This window comes from Marmota monax, unplaced genomic scaffold (assembly GCF_021218885.2).
Source record: "Marmota monax isolate L192 unplaced genomic scaffold, Marmota_monax_Labrador192_F-V1.1 WCK01_AAM20220418_F8-fsc00125, whole genome shotgun sequence".
In the NCBI taxonomy this organism is placed as follows: Eukaryota; Metazoa; Chordata; class Mammalia; order Rodentia; family Sciuridae; genus Marmota; species Marmota monax.
Genome location: NW_026695235.1, coordinates 1,693,567 through 1,715,329, shown reverse-complemented (window position 1 = coordinate 1,715,329; position 21,763 = coordinate 1,693,567). Strand labels below are relative to the sequence as shown.

Here is a 21,763-nt window from a genome sequence, read left to right as displayed (position 1 = left end):
AGAGAGAGAGAAAGAGAGAGAGAGAGAGAGAGAGAATGAGAATGAGAATGAGAATGAATGAATACAGAGGGACATGTACCGTCCAGCACTATGATAGAAAGTACTGAGCTGTGGTCCACTCCCTCATGGAACTTGCAGTCCTACCTGAGGAGAAGGATTAAGACAAATGATGGAATCATTGATAATCATGAGGACTTAGAGGGGAAAAAGTGATAAAGAAGATCTTTGAGGATCAGAACTTTATGCATCAAGACAGAATGGACTACATGTCTGATTGTAGGAATGATGTGACTCCACATCGTGAATAACCAGAGAAGTAAAAAAGGCCCCCATTCGTGTACAATGAATCACAATGCAGTCTGCTGTCATGTATAACTAATTGGAACAAATAAAAACAAAAAAAGAGAGAGAGAATGGGCTTCTAACCGCCACACATGCCGTTTTGGTGGGGGGAGGATATGTATTCCATCTTTGGAAAAATTATGCAGATTTCAAATTTTGTTTTAATATTAATCTGCCCTGCTCCCCTGTCCTTGGTAACCTCCCGGGTAGATCTTTCAGTGACTCCCGTGGGTCTCCCGTCTGCTGTGTGTGCTGTGGGTGTTTGTACCTTAGTCAGCAGAGCAGTGATTGGAGTGGTGGCATTTTTGGAGGTCAGTAAATGCATCTCAAAGGTACATTAGTTGGCAAGCAGTGGATGGATGGGGGTGAAAGAGGGGAGGGATAGCAATGGGGATTAGAATTCGGAAAGTCCTTCAGGAATTTTGGGAGAAGAACAGGGGTTGAGGAAGGAGAAGGAGAAAAGAAAGAAATCATAACCCATGAAACCCCCAATAAAAACACAGGATCAGCGTTTTCAGTTCCCTATCTCGCCTAACCCACAGCCCAGACCTGCAGATGAAGAGAGGTTCATATGGAAGCCAACGATCAGGTTTACTGCCACCGATTCAATAAATGGCATATCACAACCTGGTCTGTCTGAATCCAGCTGCCTTTTGGGGTGGAATCATAAATGTGGAATGTTTAGACCCTAAATGTGGTTTCAGATTAGAACTACCAGCAGGTGGCCCCCATGGCAGTGTCCAGCAAGAGAGTGGAAAGGAGGATTTGTGGTGAGCCAGATAAATTGGGAAAGAGCCAGATGGAAGGTGGTGAGCAGAAACTCCAGTGGGGGTGAGAGGAATATCTAAGGAGTAGTATGGAACTCAAGGGAAGGAGTGTTGGTTGGAGAAGTGCAGGTAGCCGGATCACATGCCAACTGGAGGCCACGGCCAGAAAGCCCCTTCCCCCAGCAATGACCATCTAGGTTGGAAGCTGGGCAGAGACAGAAGATTTCTTCTGGAAGACGAATCCTTTCTTTCCCATTTTTGAGAACCTGAGATTTGTTTAACCTAAACCAAGTTTTATTTTTTTTTAAAAAATGATTTTTCATTGCTTGTTATTGTTAGCTTTTATTTTTTCAGACTATATAACTGAAAGTTTTTGGCACTTATTCTGATACTGTCTGAAATTAATCACACTATAAAATGCATTTATGGTTGGAAACACATTTTCTGCTTTACTACATCTTGGCCAATTTTGACTGGTTACACTGTTGTGGTGGGTGGGGATGAATCCTTCTGTCTTACTTTATTTTTCTATGTATGACATTGTTTCATTAGCTACTGGTGAAGGGATATTTACTACTATCTTTGTTGCAAAAACACAGTTTAATGGTCCCTAGTGGGAGCTAGGGCTCTCCGTAGATAATTTCAGAACAGTTTAAGGTTTTCAGCATGTGGCTCCTGAATGGCAGTGTTACCTTCTGAAAGTTCTGGGTGATTTTGGCTTTATGTGATGTTGCTTCATAACAAAGTTGAAATATAGACAGTTTTCGGTCCTAAAGGTATAGAAACTGAGGAATTTTTTTTTTTTTTTTTTTTTTTTTTTTTTACAGTAAATAGGCTTTTACAAGAACAAATATTAATTACAGATTTGGGGACTTTTTTTCCATCAATGACCCATTTCTGTTCCTGAAGAGGTCTCTTGGCACTTGTCAACCCCACCTGAGTTTTCCACAGACTGCCTAACCGTGGTTTTTCTTAGATCAGCTCTCTATTTTCTAGACTGGTAGTGTTTACTGTTGGAGGGATGTGCAAGATGATTTCATTAGGACACGGAAAGGAAACTTCAGAAGTTTTTTTCCTCTTTTGCACTTCCGTTTCTACAGAGTATTTGGTTCAAATCAATAATATACTTGCAGATACACAAAAATCGGAGTGTGCATACTTTGTTGGAACAGGCATTCATATAGGTAATTTATACATTGATTAAATCAAGAAGTGATGACATACACAGATACTGTGTAGGTGGGCATGCTTAGAAACGTTTTATTGAATGGTGATGTTCATGAAGCCAGTGCTTATCAGTGCCCTGGACAGGACTCTGTGCTCATTGATTCCAAGCAGCCTGCTGTCTGCCTCACTAGCTCTGTGTGTGGTCCCATAGATATTACTTGGCAGTGAATGTCAAGGTTTTTTTTTTTTTTTTTTTTTCCAGCTAGTTGCTGTCATACAAGAAACAGATTTGCTTTGTGATTTTATGTATCGGTTTTTCTGCAGGGGAACTTTGATGTATCACTGTTGCAAGCATTCCAGTGACTCCCGCCGAACTGCCTTCATGCTAAAAGAGGCTGATTATCCTCTGTGACTTCAGGGAGGGTCATATGTGTTCTGTATTTGATTTGTTGTTGTTGTTGTTGTATTTTTTCCTTCTACTTTTAAAAATTCAGCTTGCAACTGCTTCATGTGCTTTTTATTCTCTCCCAATTTGTAATTTGGCTGGGATGAATGTTAGTCATTGTTTAGCCAAAAAGATCTTGCATTAGATTTTGGATGGTGAGATTTGGTTGCTGTTCCATTTTGCCATTCTGTGGGCCAATTCGGTGGTACTTTTGTCTTAATTGAAAAAGGAAGGCCCAGCAGAGAGAGCCTCATGATGCTTACCATTAGGATGCGTGTGGGTTTTGACTTGAGCAAGGCAAAGCAATGTGAATTTCTTTTCAGATGTAGTTAAGCAAAGTCACTTGCAGACCACCAACTGACTTTTAAACATAAGGAACGGTGAAGGTTGGACTGTGGTTAATCCATTTCTTTCTTGCCTTCGTTCTGACCTCATGCCATGCGTTCCCCTCTCAGCCTCTGCCAGTCTGGCTATTAATGCAACCAGAGCATCACTTGAGATCCGCTTGGTGTCACATAGCTATTGACTTCTCATTTTCTCCCTTGTAGAAAGGTTAAGCGATCATCCTTAAATACTACATTTATTTGAAGTGGCACTTGGGCATGCTTACTTATGCATTCCAGTGAATCTCACTCTGACTTGTGCAGGCTTGGAGCATTGCTTGCAGTTGACAGTCTTGTTTAAATAATAAGACGGCTCCCAGGGAGTAAGGAGCACAGTGGCTATCCCACAAGGCAAGAGATTTTTGGAGACTGAACTCAAATCTGACTTACTGTTAACTTTATAGTACCAAACTGGAGTCATCATATTTTATTTTTATAACTAGGGGCTCCATTAGCCCTCAGGGTAAGGGTGTATAGTCACCTTCTGATTTTTCGGGTGACAGCATGAGGAACTTGGAGGCGACTGGCCTCCGTCTCCCTCTTTCATTCCTAACAGCTACAATGTACCCATTTGGGCAACCTCATGTGATTGGTTGCAACAAGCTCCACCTTCTCTTCCAAGCCACGCAGTAGGTGGAAACCATATTTGATCATGTAACTCACACAGTAAAAGCCCATCACCTCTTTCCGTTACCCGTAGTAACATCTGATTTCTCTTGGAGCATCCATGGCCCCAGACCAGTCTTTTAGCCTTATCAGCTGCAGCTCTTTCCTGCAATTGTCTCTACAGCACAGGGCTGATGGCACTTTCATCCCTCAGTCTTTATTCTTAGCCCTCTCTTCTCTTGGAGTTGTTTTACCTTTCCTCTCTATAGTATAAACCTCCCCTGTCCTTGTTTATTCCCTTCCATCCTCAAAAGGTAAGTCAAATCCTGATAGCCCTTCAGGACCAGGTTCAACTAATAGCTTTTCCTTGTAGAATTGATCTATTTCTTCCACCATTCACTATTGATAAAGCCAGATTGGCCTCTGTAGAGGGGATGAGTGACCACCAGTTTCATGGATTTAGGTATCTTAGGAAATGGCCTAATTCCTTATCCTATACGTATTGAGCAGGTGCTCAATAAATGTTTGTTAGGCTGAACTGAATGGGCAGCAATTAGGATAGTTCTTATTTAGATACTCTGCTTTACCCAAACAAGTCACAAGCAGTTTTAGCCAGTCATAAATACAGCTGTTTAGAAATTATTTTTATTTTGCTTTTATTTCACACAAAGCTATCATTTGTAAGATACACTATTGTATTTCTCACTAGGAAGGAAAGAGAACACTGCTGATTAAACTATAATACACCATTATGATTGTGAGAAACATTCAATTCCAGAGATGTTAAAGTGAAAACACAGAGTTCTTAGCATCAATGAAATAAGGAATTACATTGAACTTGTTAGGACTTGTAGTCTTAATTGTATAACTACCAAGTAACTTGAAGTGATTTCCAAATAAAAAAAATTGAGGTCATTGTGAAAGGTGTCTTGCATTTGGAAATGAGGAGAGTGGAAGGGAGTGTTTTGGGCAAGGCATCCAGGGAGGGGCGCAAGGCCTTGGGAACATTCACTGCTCTGTCAAAGAGACCTCTGACAGCATCTTCAAATTTGAACTAGTCCTTCACTTAGATGGAGACTCATAGGTAAAGAATCAAACCTCTCCATTTTGAAAATCCTTGGGAGGAATTCCTTTAAAATTTTTTTTAAAAAAGTCATTTGAATTTCAAGACTCTTGGCTATCTAAAGTGCTTTGGTTATTTCTTGATTAAAATTCTTCCATTAGGTTACGACGTGGACACATATCAAAGTTCAAGGTGCTCATAATACCTGCTTAGCGGTGGCCTTATTCAGGGACATGTGAGAGATTCACTTCTGGGAAGGGCGAGCATGTTTCTCCAGGATTGCACTCACTCAATGCCTTTTGGTTATTTCGGGAATTGCCAATGGAATAGTCACGCACATATACATACTTGGTATTTCTTAATCTCTTCTTTTCCTGCATCCCCAAAGCCACAGCCTTGGAGGCCACCTCCTTGGTAGCTGGAGTGCTGATATCTCTCTTTAATCATTTTTCTCTTCAAAGAATCTCACACTTTCCTGCCAATCCAAGTGCAGCAAGAGCTGGGACCCAAGAAGGAAGGAGTTCATGAGGGAGGATTTTTTTCCTGGCAGGCCATTTAGATGCAAAGTGTGAGGGGTCAGTAGAGTGGATTTGTCACCCCTCCCCCACAACTGCAAGCTCTTCAGAGGGTTGGTGGTATTTCCTCTGTCCTCTGTGTCACAGGCAATCCCAGACTGCTTTGCTCATAGGCCTACGTGCCACACCAGCCTTTTGGGTGTGTGGCCTCACCCGGAGAGTGCTTCCCTGATTCCGGGATGGCCTCCCCCTCTAGATAGCAGCTGCAGGCTGAGGTTTGCCACTTGTGGGGAAGTTTGGAGAAGGACATAGTGAATAGTGACCTTATCTTGTTTTGCTTCCTGACGAGGGAAGGGGATCTCCTGACACCCTGACTGTGTTTGTGAATAATTCCCCCAAAGCTGCATGGTAAGGGAACTGGTTGAGGGGGGTCCACATTGTAGGAGTTGGGGACCATCATGGAATTGTTGGTTGCACTTTTATACATTCAGATCACCTGGCCAAGTGACCTCAGTGGCAGGGCAGCATGTGCTATGGCCCAGAATCACTTCCTGTGGGTGCCTTTCCACTTGACACACCTAGGGCCATCTTCTTTAGACTGGAGGCCCCTCTGTCTCCGTGCTGGCTTGAGGCTAGATGTCAGGCTTGGAAAACCAGGGGGAATTAGACTCACGTTCCCTTCCTGGATCTTTAATCTTTGACAGTGAAAGAGAAGCACCCCTCATCCACCACCATCCCAGCTGTGTGTCCTGAAAACATGGTTTCTTCCTGTACATGGTGAAGCTCCTGGGGCCCCAATGGGGCAGGGGGATGATGAGAGAGAGATCTACCAAGGGAAAGACACCTGGGTGGCCCAATTTTAGAAGATTTGTTGTTGGGCAAAGTGATTTTAAATTGAAGTCTCTCCTAAACGGAGATGTCTTGAGAACATAACTTTGGTAAGAAGTTTAAGGATTCAATTCTGTGATGTTTTATAGGAGTCATGAAAGCACCTCTAGGAGAGTAGCATCCTCTCCCTCTTTCTCCTTAAGGGCACCCAGCTAACCTAGTTCTTTCACTGGGAACGCCCTGGAAATCAAGTTGCAGCTTGGGCACAGCAGTAAAGGACAGAGGTCAGCATTAGAATCGAGCTACATTCAGCTCTATTTCCATTCTCTTCTGGGATCAAATGCTCCACAGTCTCTCTCAGTGACAATGGGAAGTGCTTTTTTGATGTAATTCAAAATTGATAATTTAGGAACCAAGAGCCCAAAGCTGTGATCTGGAGTGTTGGGAGGGATTCTCAAGTGTCCAGTAGCTTCATGGCTTTTAGAAATGGCAATGGGTTTCTGAAAAATCATGTGAGTCTCATGGTGTGTCCACTTCAGCAGGCCAGGGCCTCCCAGGAGCCTAAAGTGTCGGGCTGCAGGGGTATCTGGGGGGGGGGGGGGTTGGATGGCCAGCTGTACAGCAGAGCCCTCTGGGACTGGTGGTTTCCAAATTCCCTCGAATGACACTAGTAGGGAACTCTGCAGTGACTGATTCGGTTTTGTAATACTTTGGCAGTCACCGGTTGGAGGTGTCTAAGAGTAGTCGCAAGACGATAAACACCCAGAACTTAGGGAAACTTAGAATCTGAGTGTTTTGGCCTAAAGCCACTTAACGTACTGTGAGCCAGATAGTGAGCTTTCCATAAATGGCAGCTCTCCCTGGGCTGGGGTAGAACACATTACTTCATTTCGAAATGCACTGACTTTACTCGTAAGAAATATGGTAATGTCTGTCCCAGCTGAACTTGATCGAGTATTGCCAAAGATTCACTGCTCTAAAATTAAAACGATTTTAGTAGATAGCTCCCAACTTGTAGCCTGCTTAAAAGTATTGATTCTATGAATATGTTTCTTGCTTAGTTACTTTGGGATACATTTGGGTATATTAGGAAGTACTATTGCTGAAAATTAGAGCAATCCATGGATATGGAAAGTTTGGGGAATTTTGTTTGGCTGCTTGGAGTGTCTGTTTATTCTTAACTTAAAAAACAAAACAAACAAACAACAAAACCCCACCAATTGGCCTACAATCAGATCAGTTCATTCATGCTTTATGGAATAGGAGTTTGGGGCCCCTTTCATGGCTCATTCATTTGTGCTGAGAGATCGATTTTTCCGAGAGTCCTGGCCCTGCCCCAGAGCTGCCAGGGGTCAGGAGGGAAGGTGGACACCTCATCTCTATGTCTGACTCTTAGCTGCAGTCTCAGCTTTCCCAAAAGCCAGACAAAGCACACCCCTGGGTGGACCTGTCCTTCACCCCAGGTGGGTTGTGGCCATCTGGCAGCTGGACCCACCTCTACTCGAGGGAACCAGAGAGCCCCACCTTTTGGTCTCAGTCCTTCCTCTGGATCTGGCACTGTGGATGGAGGGCAGACAGTGCTTCCTGGGAGGCAGCAGCAGCCTGTCCACCCAGCCTTATCCTCTCCTTCCCAGCTGCTGTCCCTGAATTGTAATTTTTTTTTTTTTTTCAATCTACTGTCAAAGTTCAGAACATGGTTTATTCTATCACAGTGGCCTCAGGGGGCCACAGTGGAAATTCCCGTCTGATCCTAATAGCAAGGACGTGTGTCCTTCTTCTGAGAGTTTGTGAGGACACTGTGAACTTCGCAGTGGTCATTGCATTCCCCATTGGAGGTGGCTGTCACAGGCTTCCTGTCAGTGACATGGCGTGAGGCTCCACAAGGTGCACACCAGCACCCTTTGTGTCCTTGGTCTTGGACTTATCTTTGTGATTTTTTTCTCTTTTTTCTAGAAGTAATTTCCTTTATTTTATTTTAAATTATATATCCTTGGAAGTCACTTCAAGTCTTTTCAGAAAGAAAGTAACAGTTAAAAGAAGTTAAAAAAGACGACTGATTAATTTTTTAACTTTCTAAAATTTATATTCTGGTGTCCCAGATCCATCCATCCATCTGTCCATACAATCAATTCAGGAGCTAACTTGAAGACTAAAAACCAAATCATTCTGGTGCTTATTACATATAAAATAAATGTTAAGAATCTTGACCCAAGATCTCTACATCCTCTCTCCCTTTTTTAGGTTTCGGGTAGAAGGAAACTACCTGATTCTCCTTAATTCACTAATTATGGAACTTTCTTGGGTACTAAAAAAAGACAAATAGGAAAAGAACTAACACACTTATGTAGAATTTTATGGCTGAGGGTGCCATAAAGAGATTCTTTAATTTCTTTCTTATAAACATCCTTTCAGGTGGGTGTTAGTAAGGCAGACACTACTACATCCTTTTTTTCCCCAGTGGTTTTCAGAGTGGATCATTTAGTAGCCCAAGATCACATAATTTAGAGAGTGAGAAAGTCTGGTAATTGAACCTGGGTATTTGTGGGCCAAGTATAATACACTTTTCTCTATATAATTGATTTCTGAAACTTGTAAGAACTTAAAAATGACAAAAAAAAAATGGGTGTTTTTGAAGATGAAGAAAGAAAAATTCTGGTCTAGCAGACTTTTTTAGGAAAAGCCAGGGATTCGATGCCATGGGCACTTGTTTCTGACACATGTCATGGTTTCATCGTCAATCATGCCATAGGTTTGGATCGGTGGGGCTTCTGGGCCCTATTCTTGCAGGTATTTGAAGGCTGAGATTAGTTTTGGTTATTCCTTTCCCACCCGCACGGTAACACACACTTCCCTGTGAAAGCTGGTCATTTGACACCTGACCCAGAATCTTACTGTATGAGTTGAGAGTGAATCATAGTGATCTTGGGAAACTCGGTCTATTGAGTATGCATGTCATTTTACTGTAAGGCAAGCAGGTGAGTGGTACAGAGGGACTCATCAGCATGGCTCATGCGTGTGTGTGGGGGGGCAGGAGTGCTGTGGCAAACTGAACACACAGAATCTTCCAACTGGGTTAATTAACTCACCATATTCTTTGCTAACAAATTGAAGGCTATTGATTTCATTCAACTTATAACAGATTCATTTTCAATGAAATAAGTGTCATGTTAGCCTCCATAACACTAGCCTACCCCCTAGGACACTCCTCATGTCTTACAAATGTTAAATAACAGCAGAAATAGAAGCTAGCATTGAAAAGAACTGATCATGGGGTACTTGGTGGGGCAGCTTACCTGCTGCTTGTACAATAATAAACGTGGAGGCCTCTATTTGTCCACCTCATGGATCAGTTCCACAGCCCGGGTCATGGGTAAAATTTGTTTCTACCAAAATAATAATAATAATAATAATAGATGCCCATTGATTCAGTGTTGCTTTCCCTTGTGTTTCATAAATAACCCTCCATAATGTTAACTTTCCTCTTCCTTTAGTTCTTTTGCTCAAGGACTTGAAGAGTATAGATAGAAAAAAAAATGAAGTCTGGCTAATAGTGTACAAATTGCACCATCAGCCTCTGTGGTGCAGGTGGAAGGACAGCCACCCGCAGGCCCCTTTGCCAGCAAGAACCCAGCCTTGCAAATTATTGGCAGCTGGCACCGTAATGAGTCCATTTCAATATAAATGGGTTGTTGCTTATTAATTTCTGCCAGTTCTAAGCAATTCAGGGACTGCTTTGAAAATTTGGAAATTTGCAGACAGCCGTTCACAGAGGATGCCCAGGAAAAGGGAATGAACAGGGTAGCAATGGGGGGACTCATGAAAGGGCAAGTTTTGTGGGGGTAATGATGGGGTATTGCTAGAACTCCTGTTCCTTCCCCTGCAAGCGTGAGTCACTAGCTTCATGGTTCAATAGCACATTTTCCAAGATGAGGAAGGCGCGAAACTTCACTTCTTGTTCTGTTCCGTGTGGATGTATAATTTATTTACTTATTGCCTCTCTCTGCTTCTTTTCTACAAGTGGGCAATTCTCTCCTTGTTCCTACCTTGCTGAAACCACCAGCAAGTGGGTGGCAGCGGCAGGCAGTCCACAGGGGAATGTCCAGTTGGAAAGTAATGAAACGAAGCCATTCACAGAGACCCTCCAGGCCTTTTTGCCTGCCTTTGCATTTCCAATTTCACCTCAAAAGGCAAACTGTTTAAAAACAACAGGAGAAAAAAGAGAAAAGAATCAAAAGGACCATTAACCCTGCTTTTTTCTCGGAGCCCTCCTTTTCAATTTACTTTTGCTGTTAAATAACAATTGGAATTTTTCTCTGTGCATATTCTTCATATGAGTTTTCTATGAATGTGATGTTTTCATCTTAAGAAAACATGCATATGACGAGGAGGGCTATGGATTTAAGTTGGTCTCTCTTTTTTTTCCCCTGTCTTTTAGTGTTTTCTTCAACTTCCATCTAAACGCAGCTGTAGTTTGAGAATAACTGAGGTTCCTTTGTTGCCTTCCATTTCTCTCTTGAGATTCTTTGAAAAGTAAGAGAGGGTAATCGAAATCACCCGACAGCAACCTGTTTCTGTGATCTGATGTCATCGTCTTACAGAAACAGACTAAAGTGACCAAATGACTTAGTGTGCAGGGCTAGTTACGACCACCAATGTGGGGATGCTGGCCTTTGTTCATCTGTCTGACTAAGCCTGTCACTTTATACCTGTAGCTAAATGTTGCATCCTCTGATTTTGGGCTTTGGGGGCAACTTTGTGTTCCATTGCACCCCAGGTTGATGTGGGATAATTAATGCAGATGATCTTGATGGGAGATGCCCATTTCCTTTTTTTCTGGCTGACCATTCCCTTCTGTTTTTCTGTCCCCTCTGACCCTGTCCTCTCCAGGTTTTTGGCACATTCTCCCAGACTCAGATGAGATCCTGATGGCCACGGAGCAGGAGGGCAGGTGCTGACACCTTCCCCAGCCCCAGCCCCAGCCCCAACCCCAACCGCCGACATCATTTCCAACATCAGTATCTAAATGCCACAGTGCTCTTGGGGCAAGTTGGGCTGGGGACCACTGTTGCCTTTTAAGGTAAGTTTGCCTGTGTGGATTTGAGCCTCTGTGTGCCTGCACCAAGTAGAACTGCTTCAAAGGCAGTGGGATAGTTGCATTTTTATCACAGTCGAAATTGCTGTGTTGTATGTAGCTCATGGGAAAAAGAATTTGGAATCCCTTCCTTGGATTAGGGTTACACCCATCCAACAAAGCAAAAGCATTAGACTTAAAACAAAACAAAAGGAAAAGACCAAGCAGGTACCTATGAGATCTTTTATTCCCCTGTGAATTGCCCTCGGGATCTTTTATCCCTGAGTTTCACCATCTTTATATTGGATTATGTTTGAAAAAGGCAAACCTAGCTTCAAAATCCAGCCTCAGAACAAGGATATATTTTGTTTCTGCTTTGGATAATCTTTAAAAAGCACAAATAAGCAGTCAAAATAATAATCTTTTCTAAATCAAAGATCATCTTTTATTTGTTGCAAAACTTTCTTGTTTAGTCTCTTGGGTTAGAGGTATTTGTGTGTGACTTGGCAAAACTCTATTCATGGGTTGTAACGATTTAGCAAAAACTTTCAGAACTTAGTCTCAGTTTAATCTTAGCTCTTTCCCCCTCTGCTTCAAGCGCAACATCCAGTAGGGAAAAAAACAGGCTTGAAACCAAGACCTCCCACTAGAATCTAATTTTAAATTTGCAATCTGTTGTCTTGTGATTTTTGCTTCAAATTTAACTTTGAAATAAATACATTCCATCCTTTCTCCTGCGGCTTCAGAGGTCTGTTTTCAAGTCAGAGAAGGGTAATGATTACATTTATTTTAATAGGTTTTAAAATACCTCAGGGGAATGAAAACTGATATTATTAATAATTATAACTTAAGATACATCATAACATGCCTTATGGTTGGATCTCACTATCTTTACCAGCAACAGAGAAACCTTGACTTCATGCTTAACTTTTGTGTTGAATATGCTATGAATTGGATTATCTGGCTTAGCACTGGAATCTTATTTTTTTTTATATTTGGAGTTCCCTTGTTTTAAGACAATCTCAATGATGAAAAGTCCTCCCCCAAATTAAAAGTTAAGGAAATTTAGGTTATAAATATGATGATAAGACCTGGTCTCTGCCATAGGAAGATTATAATAAAACAGGAAGGGTCAAGGTCACCCTGCCACGGATGCAGTGAGAGGTCAAGCAAAGTGCCAATGTATTCTTGAAATAAAGGCTGTAGCTTAGTGGCAGAGCGCTCGCCTAGCACAGGTGAGGCCCTGGGTTCGATCCTCAGCAACGAATAAAAAGTAAACAAATAAAATAAAGGTATTTTGTTCATCTACTACTAAAAAAAAAAAAACAAATTGAAAATATTAAAAAATAAGGGATTAATTCCAAGCCAGATAGTGTATTCTTTATCTTAGGTACTTTCCCCAGGCCATCTGTCTGGAGTTTGGGTTTGGTGACACTCCTTCATAGCTGTGGGCATAGTGCCTATATCCTTACTCTCTTTAACGGGCCAAAACAAAAGAAACAAATTTAGTGACTCAAAATCTGTTAACATGTTTTGCCTTTTTTTTTTTTTCTTTCCTGAAGAAAAATGAATTGCATGTTTGGTATAGGAACTTTAGAAATTTTTTAAAAAAGAAAGTATTGTGAAAATTGAAATGACCCAAAAGCACTTTATCCAGAATAGTCACTTTAAAACTTTTTTCACAGATTCATTGCATGTGTATGTTTGGGAAATATTTACTTATTCAAAATTTAACCTGCTTTGAGATTCGTATCTTGGAAATGCACCTCAAATGTAGGTTTTCACTTGTTGATAGGAGAAATTTTGCTCCACTGATGTTGGATCTCAATGGCAAGATCATCTTTTCCATTATTTGCTCTCAAAAACAGCAAGTATTGGTCCGAAGACCCACAGGCTGGCTTTTGGTCATGGGGACCCCTCCTGTTCCTCTGCTGTGGTGTGGAGCATCCTCCTGTAACTGCTAGGGGTGCAACTGGGACCTCGGGTGTCTTTAGAGAATTAGACATTCTAAGCCATAAAAATATTAATTGTAACCTCCTTAGTCCTCAAGGTGATGCAGTTATTTCCGGATTCCATTCTATTTTTTTTTCTTTTCCTCCCGCTTCTCCCCCTCAACAATCTGCTCTTGTTGGAGGATTTTCCTTTGTTCTCTGTGCCTGCAACTTTGACCTGTGAGGTGGCTTCCTATTTATTGGGATGTTTTCTCATGCAGTACTGAGAAAATATAACATTAGATTGATTTGGAAAATGTAGCACACATGTTACATCTGGGATCGTATACGGTTTACCTTTTTATTCCCTAATATAAATGATAGCTCAAACTTTTCCAAGTTCAAGTTTTTTTGTAGGAGGGAACATTCCATCATGGCTAATAGATTCCCAAATGATTTTCTTAAGTTAAGAAAAGGCCTATGGGCTAATATACAGGCTTCTACTTATGACCCAAACTTTGTATGTTACCATTCTTTTTCATATGCGTTCTGTTTCTCTACTCATGCGTCATCATTGACATTCACAATGATCTTCATAGACATTGCAAGCAGTTAAGTGTTTCATTTATTTCAAGAGTGTTTACCTTTATTCAGGGAGCACAGTTATAACAACTGCTTTAAAAGTCTGTGTTGATAATTCCTTTATCTGGGCCACTTTGGAGTTGGCTTCTACTGTCTTTATCCTTGGGAATTGATTAAATTTTCTTGGTTCTTTGAAATGCTTTGTGAACATTTCAAATACTATGTCATGGGACTCCAGGTCTGGTTAAAACCACCTGGAGAATATTGATTTCGTTGTTTTTATTTTTGTAGGCATTCTACCCACCTGGGTTCAGACCGGAAGTTCTGCCTCACCATTGGTAGCTTTATGTTGGTTCAGGTTTCAAAGTCTCCGCTGTGTTTTTCTGGGTTTGTGCCATTCTTAACATCATCAGGGTTAGTCTGAGAACTGGGCGGTTCATTCTCAAGGCCTCTGCCATCTTGCTTCGAGTCAGTCGCACGCATGGGCATCTGAAGAATGAGTCTGGGCTGTGTGTGGACTTACACAGCACCAGAGGATTTTTTTTTTTTTTTCTTAGTTCTCTTTTCTCTGACATCCAGGTGTCTGGCTTGCTAGGATCTTTCTCAGTTCTTCTGGGCAGAACAACTGGGCTTGTCCTGATGGTGTTGCTTCTTGTTCCATAGCTATACTGGTGCCCACCCTTGGAGCAAGCCTGGGTGAGGAATTGGAAGGATAAAACAGGAAGCTACCATTGTAAGAGTGGCTCTTTGAGTTTTGACTCTCTTCCTCGATCTGTCTGCTTTTGTTTACATTTTGTCTAGCATTTTTAGTTGTAGTTATTGGAGGTGAGATAGGCCAGGGAGTTTAGTCTATACCCCTGGTGCTGGATATTAACAATTCATTTTCGTTCACTAATTTATTAAGACAAAAGCTCTATCCTCAGGTAATCAACTCACTGTGGACCATAAGTGTATGTTTGCTTTATATTTCCTGATAGCAATTCACTAGAAGGTGTTCAATAAATAAGTATTTCTTATTGTTTGATTCATGGGAATTACATTAGAATGTTCTGGACATCTGAATAATGAGTCTGGGCTGTGTGTGGACTTACACACAGCACCAGAGAATTTTCTTTTTCAGTTCTTTTTAGCCGAAAAGAAAGGACAGGGTTTGGGAGCACATATGTGATCCATGTACTTTTTCTTCAGGAAGAATCCTTACTTTTAAACTGACATTTCATTTGGTCAGAATATTGCAGTTCATTAAGACTTGGTTGGTTTGTTTTAAATTTTTATTTCAAAATAGTTATAGATTCAAAGAAATTTTTTACAGAAGGGGTAACCATCACCCAGTTTTCTCCTTGTGTTTGCATTTTGCATAATTATAGTAAATGCCATAGTCAGGAATTTGACATCGTTTCGATGTGTGTGTATAATTCTCCATCATTTCACCACATAAGGCTGAAACATCCTGAGAAATCACCTCCTACCTGGTGTACGTGTGAAACACCCTGACTAATCGATGTTTGTGCATATTGATAAAGTTCCCTACGGGGCTTTGTAGCTCCTTCTCTGTGTACTGAATTTGATGGGATTTAAAAACTATATGTAGTATGAAGTTTAATTCACCACTGGAACAGAGAGATCCTGGTGCTGATGAGCTCGGCTGAGACACACTCACCCTCTAATCCTTGGTCTCTGACCCTAAGACTTCTCTGTGATCTCTCAACCTTCTGACCCCCCTGCCACTTTCGATGTCACCTCTGCTTATCATGCCGATGTGTCCATCCCCTCATTTTCCTTAGATCATCTTGGGGCTCATAGTTCTGCCCTAGCCACCCTGACTCTGGGGAGGGGTGGCCTCTCAACCCTTAGCCGGATCTCAAGCTTCTGCAAGGCCGCTCCAGAAGAAGGTGGAAGAGAGAAACTGAAGGCAGGCATTAAGTGGAACCAGACCGGAGCAAGCCCTTAATTTCCCCTCAGGTGACGGGAGGCAGAGTGAGGAACACTGTGAGCAAAATATGAACCCGTCAGGCCATTGAAGTACATTTTGTCATTCATTCACCCAGGGTGTTTTGTTTTTTTTTTCATTGAGCACCTACTACTTTTCAGGCTGAGTTTCAGCCACTGAAGATGCAGCAGGAAACAAGACAAGTCAGATTTTTAGCCCTCCTGAAGCTTAGTTCTGGTGGGGAAGAATAGAAAATAAAAAGTCAAGTCACTAAATTATATTGTGTGTTATCATACAGGCTAAGGAAGAAAACAGAAGAGGAGGGATAAAAAGGGTTGTTTTCTGCAGGAGATGCCTTAGAGAGGCCAGGCCAGGAAAGATCTCCTCACAAGGTGACATTTGGTTGGATGAACTTGGAATGAGCGAGGCAGATGCTGGACAGGATGAGGGTTCCAGTCAGAGGGAGGAGCATGAGCAAGGGCCCTGAGGTAGGCCAGTGAAGCCTGAAGGTACAGCACAGATGAAAAAGAAAAGTCTAGAAGTCAAACTTGAGGTTTAAATACTGAAAAGTTTTCTTGCATTAAAATTTTGTTCACTACCTCCAATTATCCCTGGAATGTGAAAACTACCTGGGACCATTAGCAATCTATAAAAATATTTTCATGTGTATGTTATTTCAGAGCCCCCTATGGATGTCCCCTACTGGACCTTTCCCTAACCTTTCAGGAAAAGCTTTCAAATTAAGAGGTGTTTTTGCAGCCCCCTAGAAACTTATTTTTCTTAAGTTTTGTGGCTTTAAACTTAAGGCTCACTCTACTTAGGTCATCCCCTGAGAATCTCTCTTGGTAAGGATTTAGGGGATTTGGCATTCATCTCTAAATTCTAGTTCTGAAGATAAAAGTGGCTTCCTTCCTACCTTGGCTGCCTAAAAAGACTCTTGCTACTAAAAATGCTATTAATATAACGGACCCGTCAGTGTGATGCATGGAGTGCTGTAATTCTTGAGGGTTGGGGCCATTTCCCAAGGAAACCTCTTCTGAGGCTTTTAACTTGATTAGTTTTCTGTTGGCAGAAATGAACCCAACCAGAAAGTTGTTGAAAATATGTCTGTCAATTTATATTAGCAAACTTTTGATATGTGTGCTTGAGGAGGGTAAATCTGAGCAAGTTTGAGGTGACAGTTTTGCCCATTCTTTCAATCAATTTATCTCACCATTATTTTTTTCTCTTTTCTTTGGGGGATGTGTGTGGCGGAGTTGGGGATTGAACCCAGGGCCTTGCATGTATACACTACCACGGAGCTACTGCCCGAGCCACCTCCTCTTTTGAATGTGATTCTCAGAATGGGGCTCTGACCATCATTTATTCTTTTATTATTTATTGGCAAAACATAGTTACGTAGCCATATGTAGACATCTTAATTTATACATTTGAAAAATCAAGAACTCTAAGAAATCGCTCATGGCCTTTAGTGTTATGGAAATGTGTATTTATTTGCTTGATTTGTAAAAAGACAAATGTGGCCCATGCTTGTCTTAGGAGTTAAGATAAACATCAATGGTCACAGGTGGACAGTTGATTTTTTTCATTTTTTCTATAATGAGTTTTTTCCTTTGCTTCTTAAACATACTAGCCAGAGAAGCGTGAACATATTGCTTTGAAATGTACTTGCTGCTACCAAAAGGGAGATTCTCTTTTTTGGAAAATTCCCTCTGAGAATTCTATGATGTGTGGCCTAGTAGGGACTATTCCAGCAGAGGAATAGCTTAACATCTGATGTCTTTATGAATTACCTCTGAACTCACTGGAACAGTAAGGGGAGGTTTTCCCTCCCTCTTGCCATAAATTTTATTTCAGTAAAGATGTGCTGTGAGACCTTAAGCAGCATTTAGACCGAGTAGTGGAATTCCAGAGTGATTCCTGAACCAGTATGAAGGTATGTTATCGTCCAGTGTGTTTTGCTCTCTCTGCAGTGGTCACCGCAAGTTCATGTGCCTTTTACTTTCTTCTTTATTGCTTTACCTCCCCTGGCTGATTATCAGTTTCATGGGAGTAAGGAATGTGTCTCTGCTTTGTCTCTGGCTTCTTGAACATGGTAGGTGCTTAGTAAATAAATGAGCAGTCATGTAGCTGGTTAAAATAACGAGTTCAGAGATATGCCCTCCTCCTCTATCTTCCCTCTTTCCTTCCCACTGTGTTCACATATTATCATGGGTGTATTTGCTGTGGAGGGACAGACCTGTGGAGCAAGGAGAAGAAGCTAAGTAGCTTTGGAGACTTTCTTCTTTGTTGGTGTTTATAACAGAATTGTGCTATTGGGTCAGCAACAGAGACTTGGAAAACAGTAAGGAGGGATTTGAGTTGACCTGGATAGACCCAAAAGACAGACTGGCTGATATTTAGTGGTTTTATAATGGGAATTTCTGTTTGCAGGGCACTCTGTACCAGATTCATGTTTGCAGGTTGGATGTGCTCCCAGAACTAAACCCATTAGTCTGATGCAGAACAGGGTTTTTATTTTGTTTTACCCATCCCTACCTCCACTCCACATAATACCTTTATTTTATTTATTCGTGTGGTGCTGGGTCTCGAACCCAAGGATTCACACATTAGGCAAATGCTCTATGGCTGAGCTGCAGCCCCAGCCCACACCTCTGAATTTTTGTTTGTTTGCTTTGGAATACATACCTAATTCCAAACAGAAAAATACTCCTTGGGTAGATACATTGGTTTGAACTTTAGGGTTTTCAACTTATTATATGAGTAGAACTTTAAGCATATAATCGTGGATTTAGGAATAGAGGAGTTGCCAGGTGTATAAAAGAAGCACTCTGGGTGCCCTTGGGCATCTGGCCTCGGGGGACAAATCTAACACTCCTACTTAGGCACCTTTCACATCTCCAGGGACAACCTCAGCAGATGATGCTAGTTCTCATCTGCAACCAGGTAAAAGTCCACAGAACTGCCCTGGGGCATGTAAGAAGTTGGGTTGTTCATTACCTTCCCCCACCAGCCAAGGTGTTTGCTCGCCCTGCGTGCTGTGTCGGACTCTATACCCATTCTAAAAGTAACTCAGTTATCCCCTCTGTTCCCCCTCCCCCTTTGCTGCAGACCATAAAACCATGGGAAACGCAGAAAGTCAAAATGTAGACCATGACTTTTACGGAGAAAAGCATGCCAGCTTGGGGCGCAAGCACACGTCGCGCTCGCTGCGCCTGTCGCACAAGACGCGGCGGACCAGGCACGCCTCCTCGGGAAAGGTGATCCACAGGAACTCCGAAGTGAGCACCCGATCCAGCAGCACCCCGAGCATCCCCCAGTCCCTGGCCGAAAATGGCTTGGAACCCTTCTCCCAGGAAGGCACCCTAGAGGACTTCGGGAGCCCCATTTGGGTGGACCGAGTAGATATGGGCTTGAGACCCGTGTCTTACACCGACTCTTCTGTCACACCCAGCGTAGACAGCAGCATCGTCCTCACCGCAGCCTCCGTGCAAAGCATGCCAGACTCGGAGGAGAGCAGGCTTTACGGGGATGACGCTACGTACTTGGCTGAGGGAGACAGGAGGCAGCATCCCTATACATCCAACGGGCCCACTTTCATGGAGACTGTGAGCTTTAAGAAGAAACGCTCCAAATCTGCAGACATCTGGCGGGAGGACAGCCTGGAATTCTCACTCTCTGATCTGAGCCAAGAACATTTAACAAGCAACGAAGAAATCTTGGGTTCCGCGGAAGAGAAGGACTGCGAGGAGGCTCGGGGGATGGAAACCCAGGCGAGTCCCCGGCAGCTCAGCACCTGTCAGCGTGCCAATTCCCTGGATGACTTGTATGCTCAGAAAAACTCTGGGGTGACGGCAAATGGGGGACCTAGGAGCAAATTTGCAGGCTATTGTCGGAATTTGGTGTCTGATATTCCTGATCTCGTAAACCATAAGATGCCACCAGCTGCTGCCGAAGAGACTGCTCCGTACAGTAATTATAACACACTTCCCTGTAGGAAATCTCACTGTCTTTCGGAAGGTGCCACCAACCCACAAATTAACCATAGCAACAGCATGCAAGGCAGAAGAGCCAAAACAACTCAGGTAAAGCGATTGAAATCTGTTTCAATATTTGGGAACCCGTGCATGACTCTTGAAGTGCATGATTTTGCTCTTAGAAATTTCCCACCTTTTAAATTGGGCTTCCCCCTGTTTTCTTGGTGCCTACTGTCCTAGAGTGGCTTCCGCTTCACCTTTCTGTAGCTCTGTGGATAAGGGATGGAGATCATGGAAAGTGTGTATATGTATGCTTCTGTGTGTGTGCATGTGCCTGTGTGTGGGTGCCTGCGTGTGTTGGTGTGTGTGTGTGTGATGTGTTAGGAATGAGAATGAAGCTGACAAGTTCAAACTGGGAAACTGCCTCTCAACTCACTTTTTCAGCAGCATCCCACTGATCTGAGCTGTCTTTTAGCTTGATCCTTTCTGTGGACAATAGGCATGGTGCTTTGTAGGCACTTAGAGCTTACGTCTTCAGTGCAGCAGGTGGGAATTTGTTTGAAGGCAGCTCATCTGAAGAGGGATCTTTAATTCAGGGCGGGCTCTGGTCACTTGACAACTTCTCTCTGGGGTTGGCAGGCTTGCTGTCTTACCAGGAGCCATTTCAATTTCCTGTTCCTTGCGATGCTGGCCAGCCCCATCTCTGGAGGGAGGTGTAGCGGAAGGAATGACATGGGTGGGTTCCAGATCCTCCTTTGCAGCCAACTTGTTTGACCTTGGGCAAACCCTGACTTCTAGTTGTTTTTCTGAAAAATGGGATAAGGATGCTCAACTGCCCTGCTTTGGGGTCTAATACATAGACAGTGGGTGTGGACACATTATTAAAAGATTCAAGAAGTGTACTGATAAAAGGAGGACCTGCTAGCTTAGTTGGCAATGTTACTTAATATTAGATAATATCAAGCAATCCTGTACATTTTGGTCACTTTCTAGTACTATTTTTCCTTGTGGGGGAGTTCAGGGAATTTTGGATTATGTTGAGGTTAGGGGAAGTGACATATCAATTGTGCTTCAGGTTGGTCATTGAGTGGGCAGCAGAGACCACTGCAGTCAGCACCTGCCATGCACAGTAGGGGTGGCACTAGGCTTTCAGAGCTACAAGTCTGTTGGCACAGGGGTCTAAATAGAATGGGAAAATGGTGAGGGGCCTGGGGGAGCTAAATGAACTTGATCCGAGACCATGTCTTCATGTGGACGAGTGTTGCTGATGGTGTCCAAACCACATTCCTGGCTTTACCTCATCTTACTTGGGTAACTTTGGGCCAGGTACTCACTGTCTTGTTTCTTCATCTATCAAAGTGGGGATGCCAGGGTTTGGAGTGGAGCCCAGTGGTAAAGCGTTTGCCTAGCATGCATGTGGCCCTGGATTTGATCTCCAGCACTGTGAGAAGAAGAAGGAGGAGGGTAAAAATGACTTTCAGGGAAAATGGAACAAGATCGATTGTAAAGTGTAGTGACTGGTATTCAGGAAAGCAGGCAGGGGGAACTTGCTAGATTTGTACTTTCCGTCATTGTTAGCGGTGCTGTGTGGCCTGATAGACCCAGGGTAGTTTGGTGTTTGTATCCAAATCTTCTAAGAAATGAAGTTGATAAAAAGGGTGAACCTGAGGTTCAAAAAACTCCTCATGGGGGTGCTGGGTTTGTGGCGCAGTGGGGGAGCGCTTGCCTAGCATGTGTGAGGCACTGGGTTGATTCTCAGTACCACGTATATAAATAAATAAAATAAAGGTCCATTGACAACTAAAAAAAAAATTAAAAAAACCCCAACTGAATATGAAGCTTATATCTGGAGGCACTGCCTGAATTTTAACCCAGCTCTTTTCTGAATTGGGACTATAATGACAGAATCGACAGGATAAGCCCCCGTGGTCCCTTTGCCTACCCTGTAAGGGTTACTCCCGAGACGTCATGGAGATGGGAAAACTATTAAAAGGTCCCCTGACAGGTACTGAAGGGCAATCTTGAAGGCTTTGTCAGATTGGCATCCCTGGCCTTAGGATTAGGGAAGGGCACAGTGACATAGACTGTTAAAGCTGGGATGTCACCTTCGCCTTTCACTTTTACCTGGAGCAATGCTAAGTTAGCACCTGCTCTGT

The 21,763-nt window shown here is 42.7% G+C and overlaps 1 protein-coding gene across 6 annotated transcripts in view; it reads left to right on the top strand.

Moving 5' to 3' along the window:
• Tiam1 (TIAM Rac1 associated GEF 1) overlaps positions 1-21,763 on the top strand; it is a 360,672-nt gene that overhangs the window by 217,741 nt on the left and 121,168 nt on the right. For 5 of the 6 annotated variants that reach the window (XM_046439109.2, XM_058577281.1, XM_046439110.2 and 2 more), the window contains 2 exons: positions 11,004-11,193; positions 18,742-19,715. In XM_046439109.2, the coding sequence (XP_046295065.1) occupies positions 18,753-19,715 (963 nt within the window). In that variant the 5' untranslated portion in view covers positions 11,004-11,193; positions 18,742-18,752. The remainder of the gene's footprint in view (positions 1-11,003; positions 11,194-18,741; positions 19,716-21,763) is intronic. The other variant, XM_058577282.1, reaches the window with a different exon arrangement.